At 41.0% G+C, this 13242-nt stretch overlaps 1 protein-coding gene across 6 annotated transcripts in view; it reads right to left on the bottom strand.

Annotated features, from left to right (window-relative positions):
* The window catches only part of LOC129182231 (RNA binding protein fox-1 homolog 2-like), a 48034-nt gene that overhangs the window by 22106 nt on the left and 12686 nt on the right, over nt 1–13242 (bottom strand). For 5 of the 6 annotated variants that reach the window (XR_008570598.1, XR_008570597.1, XM_054778062.1 and 2 more), the window contains exon 2: nt 12120–12170. Coding sequence is in view for 3 of the 6 variants with exons in the window: in XM_054778062.1 (XP_054634037.1) it covers nt 12120–12170 (51 nt within the window). In the remaining 3 variants the exon portion in view is untranslated. Of the gene's footprint in view, nt 1–8188; nt 8499–12119; nt 12171–13242 lie in introns of those variants that run through there. The other variant, XR_008570599.1, reaches the window with a different exon arrangement.

Genomic DNA, 13242 nt, shown 5'->3' with positions numbered 1-13242 from the left:
CACTTATATTACCCCAGTGTGGGTGGTCGTCATGGCGACTCTGCGTGAAACCACTGTGGCATCATTTACAGCATGGAACATGAGCCCGTTTTTGCGCTAAACAACAGTGAAAAGTGACATCCCCAGCAAAGTGCATGCACAGAACATAACGCAGTGCAATCTGCTGTTATTTTGTTGATGCATGATTGCATCAGGTTATCGCTACAGTTATTGTATAATTTAGGTGAATAAATGTTTAGCATGAATGGTAAGTTTGAAATTCTTGGCTGCACACGTGCTTTTCCTTCTCAGAAATCCAAGAAATGTTGCTGGATCTCGGCACCAGATACCAGATCAGTACAGTCGCCAGATTACGGACCAGTGTGTCCAACTTTATTCACATGTTCAGAGAGCAGCTGTGTGCACTAATTTCAAGCCTGCAGCTGTACGAACATCTTCCCATCTCATCTCATCCAAATGCGCATTTTGGCCCTGAAAGGGTTGACATCTCTTTCCATAAAATAATACAGAGAACACACAAAAATCCCAAACCTCCGCGCTGTGCTTGGCAGAGGTAAAAAGCGACTGCCCTCCAAGCATAATATCCTCTCCTCCCCCTCCCTTTTTGTAAAACTTTGTAAAAGTGATGTTAAATATTCAGTTGTCCATTCATTTGTGCATGTAAAACTATAATTATTGTCTACAAAATGTGTTTTGTATTAACATTGGAACGCATTAACTGGATGTGCATTATTTTCGATTGGAAAATTTTCTTTGGTTAGGGTCCATTATCGTTTGAGTCAGGTGGTGAAGATGGCTTCACGGAGGGCATCTATTGTCTGGAATTGATGTCCATTTTTGTAAACGTCCCTTGTTATCCATCCCGAAATGAGTTTCTTCCTTTGGAACATAGGTTCCCAAAGTGGGGTACGCGTACCCCCAAAGGTAAACCCACTGTAATAGGGGGTACGTAAATAAAAATGAAAAATAATTAGCGCCTAACACTCACAATTACAGGTGCGCTTGAACTCCGCACAGGGCAAAGACAACGGAGCAGGAAGGAGAAGAGCATGAAGTTGTTCGTTGCTCTGTTTGCATCATATGAACTAATAAGTACATTTGATGATTATTTTGTGCATTAAGAGCGTTTAACCTTGAAGATTTCATTTATATTGGCATTCCAATCCCCGCCGGCTGGAGCAGTGAAAACCTGTAACTGAATGGGGATTCCCCAAAAATGAGGCTTTATCGTTGAATATGTTCGCAAAATAAGTGAAATCCGCAAAGTAGCCAACTTCATTTTTTTACAATTATTATATACTGTATGTTTTAAGGGTGTAAAACCCCACACCTTTGGTCTACAGCCAATCAGGATGCAGAAAACAATGCGCGGTGCAGACAGAAGAAGGGAAGAGGGAAGAGACAGTCAACTTCCCACAATGCAATTCTTCTTAAAAGGGCCAGTCTCAGCCTGTAACTGTGTTCATACCATGTAATAAAAAACAACAACAAAAAAATTCAGCTGAACCGCGATAGAGCGAGGGAACACTATACTGCTTTATCGTGATTGTTAAACTTTCCCTTTCAGTTTGGTATTAAATTAATATGCAGACTTAAAGCATAGCCATCCTAAGTGGACAAAAAAAAGTGAAGCTCAAATTCAACCCATTCAAACAGAAGGATGCCAACATCAGACCAAAATAAAAGATATGCAGGAAGATTACTTATTTTTTTATCAGTGCTCATTTGAAACTTTATCATGTGACCGTGCAAAATGGTAATTATTGACCCGGAATTACTGTAGAATAACTTGACCAATTAATTATGTTCAATATTTCAAGTTAATTAAGATAAAAAGGTTTGTGTTTTTTAAGTGTGTAGGAGTAGGGGTTACATGGCTTCAGGTCAAATGTCAGAAGGGTACGCGACTGTAAAAAGTTTGGAAACCAATGCTCCAGCTTGTTTTGTCTTACTCCCATTTCTTATTTTTGCATTTTGAAGCTCTACTTAGAACCTCCTTTAGATCCAACAGTAAAAAATGTAAATTCTTGCAATTATTCAACTGGTCTTATCGGGATAGTTCGGATTTTTTGACATGAAGTTGTATGACATCCCCATCAGCAGTGGACTATATCAACAGTGACCCCCATTTGGTCCCGCGAGGGACGAGGAACGTAGTTCTGCTTAGTCGCTGCTTCATTTAAATAAAAGACTTTGGCTTCTCAAAACAATGTGCGTTCAAAAGAGTAATACATTTGCATCATAAAAACGCCTTTTCAAAAAAAATTTAAAAATAAAATTTAAAAAAATCAGACCTCATAAATCGCTCGGCGTTGTATTTGTCTCCTCTCCATTTGTGTGCATGTGATGAATACGCTCGCGTCTTCTTCCGCTGTGGAACCCACCTAAACAAGATGGCCGCGGCGTTCCTTCGCGGATGAAAACGCAAGCAGAACTGAAATCAAACCAGAACCGGCCTCGCGGGACCAAATGGTGGGTTGGAGGGGGATGTCATACAACTTCATAAAAAAAAATTTCCGAACTATCTCTTTAAAATTTTGATCAGGAGTGTATACTTAAGGGTAAAACTTATTAGTATCAATATGCTCTTTTTCCCCATTTTTGCTGCTTTATTATTATTTTTTTAGATTTTATTTCTACAATGTCCCCAGTTCCAATTAAACTGCAAACGGCCCCCGGCCCAAACTTTGGACACCTCGGTTTGACTGTATAATAATAAACAATAACAAATGATGCAGTGATTTTGGCAGCCATCGTTTTTCTTTTTCCCCCATAAACAAAAAGTAACCCTTATTTGGGTGTCAAACTCTTTTGTATGTTCTTTGGGAGCGCCAAAACAAACATTATGCTGTCCTCAAGTGTGGTAATTTAAGTACGCTAATGAAGAAAAATATTTGCCAAAGTAATAAGTCCATTCGTTATTATTAGAGACGCCCCTGCAGGCCAAGAGAAGGACTGCAGGTCATCGGCACAATTTTTTTCAAACCTTCAGGGTTACTCCCCACTTTTAGAAAAAAATTTCAATAGCAATTATGGAAAAGTTTGCTTCGAAAGAACCACTTCATTTAACTTGGAATTTCCACCTACTTTTTGAGGGAACATTGTTGACTTCAAAACACAGGGAGGACACATCTACATTCTGTCCAATTTGTTGGTAAAACCACCCTCTGAGAGACTGTGCTGGTGACTCACACAAACACAACTCACTTGACTAACAATGACTCAAACTTGGACAACCTGTGATGCAGCTCAGAAGGGCAGCAATTTGGACTTGATGTTTTCATACAGTATCTTGGCCTCATCACTATGAGTTATCTCTTCGGACATAAAAAACCTTTTAGAAGACTGGCCTTTTCAGATGGCAACTGTTTCAGCAGCATTTCAGCGGCTTACCCTTATTACCTGAAGCACAAAGTCAACAGCCCACTGTCTACAAAAATAGAGCGCGTTTGTGTGTGCTAAAACCATCAAATGATGGGTCTTTTTTTGGCTGCGAGTGGCCTCTGTGATACACAACAACTGAATAAAGACACAAAGATGGCAGAAGCAAAGAGAGGGAGGGCATTCTTGTAGACATAGATTTTAGAGTGGGCATCTGTGTCAGCACTCAGATTTGTGTATGCTTTGTTTGTGTACATGTTGGGTGCATATCGGTGTGTGCATACGCTCCCCTGGCGTCAAGGCATTAAGGGTTGTGTAAGTGTATGCACTGGCCAGGCAACGCAAGTGACTCAGAGCGGTAGCTGTAGCTGACTTACTTTCGGGTCAGTTAGCAGCAGCAAGTAAGTCTGAGGAGGCATGTTATAAAATGCGCTTGTGTGCAGGAGTCGGCACTGCGCTACATGAGGACAAGCGTGGCAGAGATGACAGTACGGCAAAGAATGAACTAGGGCAGCACCGGGTCATTTCACATGAAGAATGGCTTTTCAGGGTTTTACTTGGCTGGACCATTAGCCTACACTCTAATTCAGCTTAATGATATAAGGGTTGATTTATGTTGTTGGGGGCGGATCTTAGTGTATTTTCCCCAAAGTAGCAGCTTGACAAGCTAGGAATGAACATCATATTTGGTAACTTATGTGGGTTCAAATAAAGAATGATCATAATAATGTATTTATTGATAAGTTTGTGATCATGTGTCATGCAATCATGTGTCAAACTCAATCGCGCAGGGGGCCAAAACTCAAAGCAGAGTAGTATTTAGTATGGTCAGATTTCGAGAAAATGTCACATTAGCACTGACAAATAGATACATAAGCAGCCTACATACCTTTTTTCTCCGCACACGTTGTGCCGGAATTGGAACATACCAATATAACGCACCAGCCAGTGGTGATGTGTTTTCAGGCTCGGACAAAATATGCATGACAGCTAGTGAATGGTTTTTATGTGGACCTACTTTTTAAAACTTCACTTGTGTGGATGGACTTTTCGAAGCGGGTGAAATGTGCATTTTTTTTTAATATCCGTGCTCGTGTTTGTTCATTCCTACTTGAAATGTCTACTTTACAATCTCTGATTTCAAGTGATTGTTGATAGAGCACCTTTGTCATTCTCTCAACGTCCAAGCTACAATATTTTATATTCACACAAAAACATTGCATCCACGAGTTGTGTAGCCCCGAAGAGTTTCCAGCTATGGAATGGGCGGATTACGCGTTTTCCAGCATCCTATGTTGTAGTTATAAAGCCTTAGTGATTTTTGACTGCTTTATGCCTCTTTAAGGTGTTCTTTTGTACAGACAAGTTGTTTTTAAAGGGGTGTAATTTTTAGTTGTGTACAGTTAAACTATTGCTATCTGACACCTTTTGTAAAAATGGTATAGTAATAATAATTACTATACCATAGTAATAATAATAGTACATTTGATTTCCATTGATAATTTCTGTGTGATTTTGTTACCAGCACATTCAAGTATTTAAAGAGCAAAGTATTTAATGCAAATATTTCATTCATTCAGATCTAGAATGTGTTATTTTAGTGTTCCCTTTATTTTTGAGCAGTGTATAATATTGTGGCCACTTAAAGCCAATAATGTTACAGGAAAAGTTAAAAACTGACAGAATTACTTTACGGAGCATGTCATTCTAAGCACGTTGTTTGATAAGGTCCACAATAGAAGTCAAGACTTAATGCTATTTTCCAAACAATTACACGGGCCACATAAAATGACATGATGGGCCACATCTGGCCCTCCGGCCTTGAGTTTGACACATGATGTAGATGTTCATATTTGCACGATTATGTAGTTGACACATACTGTATGTAATTCCAGCCCTATGATTTTGCTGCCTAAACGGCATGAAGAAGAAACCAAAACATGTTGTTTCGTGGTTTTGAACAATAACATAACATTTAAACTAGATTAAAATGGCACAGGAATTTGCTCTGTTTATCAAGTATTTTATTCCGTTTCCATTGTAAAGACTTCCAAAATACCTCACCTGTAATGGTATATATGTAATGGCCTCACCTGCACACGTTTCACTCCACTGCAAAGAGTATCTCCAAAACATGGCATTGTGTGTAAATACTGCAATAAGGCCTACTGCTGGTGTCACGATACACTCAGCTCACGGGACAAGATGATACACGATATTGGGTTGACAAGAACGAGGCAAGACAATATTTTCACATTACTTTTGAAAAAACTACAATAACAAATTATAGGATGGGGCCAACTGACTTTTTGGAAAAAGGGGATTAATTACCGTTAATGCAACCATGTGATGTTCCTTAATGTAACTTGTTAAACATGTCTGAGACAAATAAACCATACCAATCCTGACTAATTAATTCATAAACTGTGATCAATGTGACTGTGGCTTTTGGCTCCACAGTGTTGCAAGCAGGGCCGCAAACAGCTGGAAAAAAACGTTTACAACGTGTTGGCAGCATACCGATGAGCCAGGAGACACCCTCTTATTTAATTATTCCATCCTACATCACCCCCCCACAACACCCTTCCTCTTCCTCCCCCCCTTTTGCCGCTGTTCTCCCTTTCCTCCCACTCGCCGATCCTCTTCTTTACGCTTCATAAAATCCAGACGGGACCCTCGCATACGTGCCATCCCCATTCAAGTCAATCAAGCTCATTTGCCTCATAGCAACAGTGTTTCAGTGGCGTCCTGGCCCCTCCTCCCACACGTTTTTGCATCTCCTTATAGGGTAACGTGTCTGCTTGTCAAACAAACCCCTCCCTATCCGCTCCCATTGCTTTCCTTTTAAGGTTTTTACATCTGGTTGCCCTTCTGAGAAATCCCCCTCCATCCTGCTTCACATACAGTACTGTACATGTGTGCAGGCCTGTACAAACCCTATCCCTGACTTCAGCTGCCCCCGCCTCTGCCTGTATCAATGGTCCACTGGGCTCCACTGCAGCAACTTATGAAAGGTAAACACAACCAAACAAAAGGACAGTGACATTAGTTGTCTTCATTTAGTTGTCATTGGAGGCTGCATGCAACCCCAATGCAAACATGTGCAGGTGGTCAAAGAAATGTAGACATGTTTGTTTTTCAAAACACTAGGGATGACCGTGGAACAAGTTAGTCTTGTTTAGGAGAAAGGTGACAATGGTAGCAGGTTGCTTAGTGTGTGTGTGTGTTTTTTTTTAAATGTACACAAATCAGTGATGGTAGAGTGTTGTCACTAGCACCACGCGACAATTCAGTCAGGGCAACCCCGATCTATTTCAAAGGCACACAGATGCCTCACTACGAGTGCTGTCGGAGCAATTACAGAGCAAATTGTGAGCATTTATGCTGCACCTTGGCAACCAGATCCAATTCCCTCTTCTTTCACAAAAGAGGCAAAGACCAAAGGTGTTTATCTAACATAGTGGTGCTATCGGCGGTCTCCCTCACGCTTCGAACGATCTAACAATCTGTGCAAAATGAATGACTCATCCCAGTTGCCATGGCAACACAGCTCATTGGGATCATTTAAAGACCATTATTGTTAACCCTGCAAAGAATCGATAAGAAGATTTTGAGAAGAGGCAGAGGAAGTGTGTACGTAAGAGGGGTGGTGGTGTTGATGTACGCGTGTCAGTGTGCGTGTGCTTGTGTGTGCGTTTGCAGCAGGTAGGCGTCTCTCCCTTGCTTTAGGCCATAGGTGGGGCTTGAGAAAATATTTCTGCAGCGCAGCATTATACAAACGACCTCTCAAAAAAAAAAAAGAGCTGACGGCCTCCTGTATGCTCGTCAACTCATCCCTGCCTAATGTCAGCCACGTCATGTGATGGGGGGCTTCCCAGGCCGGGGGTATCCCGTCACTTTCTTCTAAATAATCAATTTTCATTCTCCTGCTCCTATTCTCTCCTCTGCATGACCCATCCCCCCTCTTCCAGGGGCTCTTGAAGGAAAACATTGAGATAACAGCTGCCAGGGCCCGGGGGAGAATGAGAGGAGAAAAGAGGTCAAACAGTAAAGAGAGCAAGGTAGAGCTGAAAGAGGAGCGCACACGCGATGAGGGACAAAATTAGGAAACACATACGCCTGGGCCTGACTCAGAGAGTTAAATGAAATGATATGAACACGTGCAACTTTTTATTTATTTATTTATTTATTTTTTACATGACGTGCGCACCAGATAAAAACGTGCAGGAAGGGATAGCAACTGTTCTGTGGACACCTGTCCCTTTTGCTCACAGGCCCGAGTGATATACACAGACAGCTGCAGGGGCAATAAAGACCACTTTTACTTACCCCCTCTTCTCTCCCGCTTTACTGCTTTCAAAGCCCAGCAGCCATGTGCAGAGTTTATTAGTGAGGAGAGCCGCAGCATCCAGCTGCACCACACCGATCGCATAGATTCCTCTAAGCATACATAATACATGGCAGAACAATTTCTGGCAGGAGCTGCTCTGATGTTCAGATTGCGTGCGCCTCTAGCTCTGGGCAGGAGAACAGATGCCACAACAGTGCTACCATCCATCGACATGAGCATATCAACGTTGCAACATTTTTTGAAATGGCAACTTTGTGTTTTTACGTCGCGGCCATCATATGAAACGCAGAGGAGCGAAGCAGCGGGGTAAAAGGGTCAAGTGGAGTCCTCATCCGTAATTAATCAACACTTCATGCTTGATGACAGTCCTGTAGGCTGTACTAGAATGCAGAACCTTTGCAAAGAGAGTCATCAAGCATAACCCCAGCACAGGCAGAGAGGAGGATAAACACTCACCGACAACACGGAAGGATAGTAGAGTCCCATCATCGTATTCTGTGCAACACCACACTGTCGTCTCTCCTCCTCCTCTCTCACTCCTTTCCTCTTGTCACGCTGCCTCGCTGGCTCTCCCTCTCCCGAGCCTGTGTCACCTCACCAGCTCGCTCTCTTCTTGTCTGTCTCACAGATTCAAAATCTCCCTCTCTGCCCCCGCACGCTGGGTCTGCCCTGACAGCCTCCCCCCTTCCCTTCCCTGCCTCCTCCAGCCCCTGTCCCTGTCACTCTCTCTCCCACTCACTCGTGTTTCCCTCTCTCCTTTTTTCCCTCTACGCCCAGCCTTCTGTTTTGCTGTTGTGCCCTTGCCTGCTCATCTCTTCTGTCTCCTCTCCAGTCCGCCTCTCTCGCACAGAGACAACCCACACACCCCTAGAACAACCCCGCCCCCGCTTGACTGTCACACCTGCACACTTGCACCTCCCCTCTGCTTACTGTTGTAGCTGCAATGACCGATTTCTCTTTTCCTCTCGAGCTATTCTTCACTCTATCGTTGGTCTCCATGTGAGTTAACTGGGACTGATTGCACCATTGGGAGAGCCCTTCGTTTTCTCTCCATCAAGAAGTCTGTATTATACAGTACTGTGCAAAGGCACAACAAAATATGGAAAAACCCTACCGCCATAGGCTTAAACGGATAGTTTGGATTTTTTGACATGAAGTTGTATGACATCCCCATCAGCAGTGTAGTGTATTAACAATGATTTAACCCCACCTGGCTCCATGAGAGGAGAGGAACGTAGTTCCGGTTTGTTGCTGGGCTCACTTAAGTAAAAAGTTTGGCTTCTCAAAACAATATGCGTTCAATAGAATAATACGTTTGCATCACAAAATCGCTGCTACCAAAAAAGATAAGACCTCTCAGTCGCTTCTCCATTGTTGTGTGTGTGTGTGTGTTCTACAGTGTTTACATCACTGCCCATCGCAGTCATGTGACTATAAGTGACAACCCGGAAAAATATGTGAATACTTACCAAATACAATTGGCATTACTCACCCCAGTTGACATTCTCCTGATATTTTTTTTTTTATGCTCCAAAATGACTTGCAGAAGTAATTCCATTTCGTCGTCAGTCTAAACAAGCCTCGGAAAGCAGAAGACGATAGACTTTATGCACATGTAGGCCTGTCACGATAACAAATTTTGCTGGATGATAATTGTCCTACAAATTATTGTTGATAATTGATATTATTGACAAAAAATGTTCAGACCACTTTTTCATCAATTATATGGTATAATGCGAGTTGTATCAAAAGCAAGTATTTAACATTGTAATGCACAAGCTTTTAAATAAAATAAACCACATAATAAATTAAACAAAACAAGACAAAATACAATTTAGAAAACAAATGAATTTATCAAGGCTAGCAAAATTATCGACTTTGTTTTGATTTATTGTTTGATTAATCAATTTATTGATTATCATGACAGGCCTATGCACATGCATTCTTTCTCCTATAGTTTTGGTGTCGCGTGGTTCTGTCAACATGTCTGTTTATGGGGCCAGGTGCACAATATGTATTACATCGTTTTCACCCAATGACCTGTTCCCATCTGGTTGCAACTATTTACTAATCCGTCACAGTGAGGACGCAAATTTTTTTTAACCCAGCAAAACAAAATCCCAGGAGCGTTTCCGTGTGGACAGAGCTGTAGCCATCTTGAATTCTGACAAAATTAAGGGTGGAAAAAAAAGACACCACCAGAAAATCTTCTGAAGGCTAGATGGCCCAAGGTCTCGTACATTACATCCAAACAGATGCAATGAACAAGCACATATTCATTGTCTCTGGGATATATTGGCTTTTGGTCTCATGCACAAATGTCAGAACGGTCACAAATTGTTGGGCAGATGTCCTGCATGACGCCTACGATGATGAGGGCATTTACACAACACACGTGCCACTGACAAAACACCAAAGTCACACTTTCACCTTAATTGTTGGTAAAAACACACAGAGCATCCTCTACTCTATTTCCAAAACATATAAGCACAATTTCCAACAAATCCCAACTCCCTGGCAACACTCCCTGTTCATGTTCACCACACATGCACAATCTAAAAAAAAACGATACAAGAGCTACAGTATATTCAAAATTCTGCCTTTACAAAGTTGATCATATGTTCATTATTACGGTTGTAGCTTGCAGTGGTGCTGAGCAGTAAATTAATTTATCAGAGCTTGTATGCACCTAAGCAACCCATCATGCTTAAATAAAGCTGTTGACAGCACACGGATGTAATGGAGAACTTAAAAGCATCACTCAGTTCACCAAGCAGGCAGAACTCGTCTCTCTCTTTTCACACATTGAGCTTCTGCTGCTCCTCCAGGCGCTTCCTTTCGGGAGCCTTTGATCACATCACCTTCATGCTGCTGTTGACAGTTTAGCACCTCTGCATTGTGGGAACATCTTCTGCACGGCATCCTTCTCATCCTTCCCATCTTTTGTCCACATCAATGGCTAGCTGACAGTTCACAATCCCTCAAGGAATATGAATGGCTGGCTTCAACAATAATGTAGAACTGGGACGTTTTTATTTTTGTGTACAGTTTTACAAACCTGCAAATACTGTAATAGCTGTGTCAAGCATGTACAATATACAGTGCACCAACATATCACTGTGTAGCTTATACAGAAGCACATTCACGGGCACTTAACCTAGTTCTGTCGTACAATTAATGTGCGGAAAGAAAAATGTAGCTCTCTTTGACCACACTGTCATTTATTAACAAGTATATTGCACAACGCAGCAGCAATGCTCTATTAGCAGTAAGAAGCTTAGTCAACATTACCCGCTGAAGAGTTCATTGTAAGCAACAGTACAACGAAAGAGTAACATGCTTGAGTTTCACACCAACAACTGAGTAGTGCAACCAACCTTCTAAAGTACATGCAGAAGTGGATAACGCTTCTGGTTGTAGACTACTGCTACCATCATCTTATGGAAAAACTAGGTTGCCTACAGCCACAGCTGAAAATATCAATGTTTTTGACCAGATATGAATTAGAGACCCTTATCTGTTTTGCAAGACCACTGTATATAGACACATTAGCTGGAGCATTTACGATATACAAGTTTTAAAAAATTGCAGATGTTGCAAGGTATTCTCCAATTTGGAGTTTTGGTGGGGTGTCCCATTGTTGGCTTTTAATTCAGATAAGTAGTGCAGTATTGTCTTCATGGTTATTCTCATTCGAAGATCATCATTAGGAAACAGTTCATTGCTGTATCATGTGATCACTCCCAAGCAAAAATGAAAAATGGCTAATTGGTTCCCAGCCATGTGACAATTTTTTTTTTTTTTAAATCAAACAAATGCTAAGGTTTGGGGTAAAGGCTTAAGATGAGGATGAAATGCAGCCAGAGGTTGTGAGCATCGCAGAGCAAGAGGAAGGGGATTATGGGTAGAGCATCAGAGGATGAGTGGATGATCGAGGGATTAACCATATCAACTGAGCAGTCTAATAACATAGTCAGAAGGCTAATAGGAACACGAGTAAACAGACGGCAGCTTTAACACATGTACGCACACAGAGGAATTCCAATACTTTATAGAACATACTGTATTTCATATAGCTCTTGTAGAATTAAAAAAAAAATACATACATACACACATACATACATATATATGTATATATATATATATATCCTAAAAGGCACCAAATAAAGATACAAAAAGAGAGAGCAGCAAAGGGCAATGTATTTGTGTTGGTTAATTACAATGAAAGATGTGACATATTACATCATTATGGTTTGGAGTGCTTCATTCAAGTCTCATGCTGCATGTATCTGGTGACAATTTTATTTAAAAAAAAAAGAAAAAAAGGTGTCGTATGTAAGAAAATATTGATTTTTATTGGCATGTGTGGGCGTAATTGTTTCCTTACCTGACTGTGAGATGGGTATCCATGGTAACCAAGGGTCAGTGGGTCATTGTTCTAAAAGAAACGAGAGCATGTGTTTTAAAATGAGATCAAAAAAAGGACTCATATCATGCGTTTGTATGAAAGTTCTTGTCTACAGTTTTTCATACTGTATTTCAATCTGAATTTTCTTCATTTACAGGCAGGATGTTTGCATTCAATTAATGGGAGAATTTCATGGACATATTCAAAAATAAAAATCTTTAGCATGCGTGACTAGCAATATGCAATACACTCCTACCAGAGGCGCTGTTTGCCGTCAAAAGAAGCACAACCTGTCAGCTACGGGAAGTGTAGCTATAGCCACGCTATGGCACAACTCCTTCAGGTAGCATTATTATGCACAATACAACACTGGCATGGAAACAGGAGGTCAGGCCATTCAGATGGTTTCTCTAATTGACCATTTAAATATTTGTTTTCATAGTTGATCAAGAAACTGTAATCAGTTACACCTTTTTAGCATTCACAGTCACCTCTCGCCACTGGTTGAAACATCCATCCTGCTCCCTCACTTATTGCAAATTAATTACTTAATGGTTGCTATTTCGTGGGTTGACTATGGCCTATTATCAGTCAGAAAATATTGAAAGACAAATCATATGTAGCATTCTGTAGTATTCCTAGGCAACAGTAATGACATAGCAGTTCTCCTCCCATTCCGTATGGACGTGGAATGTTTTTGGCTTCTTACTTTGTCTTTCTTCCCCACTCCATTTGAAACCCGTTCTTAAGATTAGAATAAATACATTGGAGGCTAACTTGTTAGCTCGGTAGCATGCTAATACTTAAAGCGGCAGCCGTCTTGTGTCCCTGCAGTGATCTGTGTCATGTGCATTAGCAATGTGGTGTAAACATAGAATAATAGGAGTGTTAAGGTGACTATAAGGTGTTATTTAATGTCTACAGGGCTCTAATAATGGTAAAAAAAATGTATTTAGAAAGTCAGAAACAGGTTTTCTATGCTTAACTACGAAAATATTTCAGTTAATATTGAATTTTACTTTGGGGAAATTCACTTATCGCAGTCGGGTCTGGAATTATTCGCGATTAACAATGGATGACTGTCGAATTTTTACTTTGTGGT

The sequence above is a fragment of the Dunckerocampus dactyliophorus genome, chromosome 6 (genome assembly GCF_027744805.1).
Source record: "Dunckerocampus dactyliophorus isolate RoL2022-P2 chromosome 6, RoL_Ddac_1.1, whole genome shotgun sequence".
Taxonomy (NCBI): domain Eukaryota; kingdom Metazoa; phylum Chordata; class Actinopteri; order Syngnathiformes; family Syngnathidae; genus Dunckerocampus; species Dunckerocampus dactyliophorus.
This window is presented reverse-complemented; position numbering and strand designations above follow the sequence as displayed.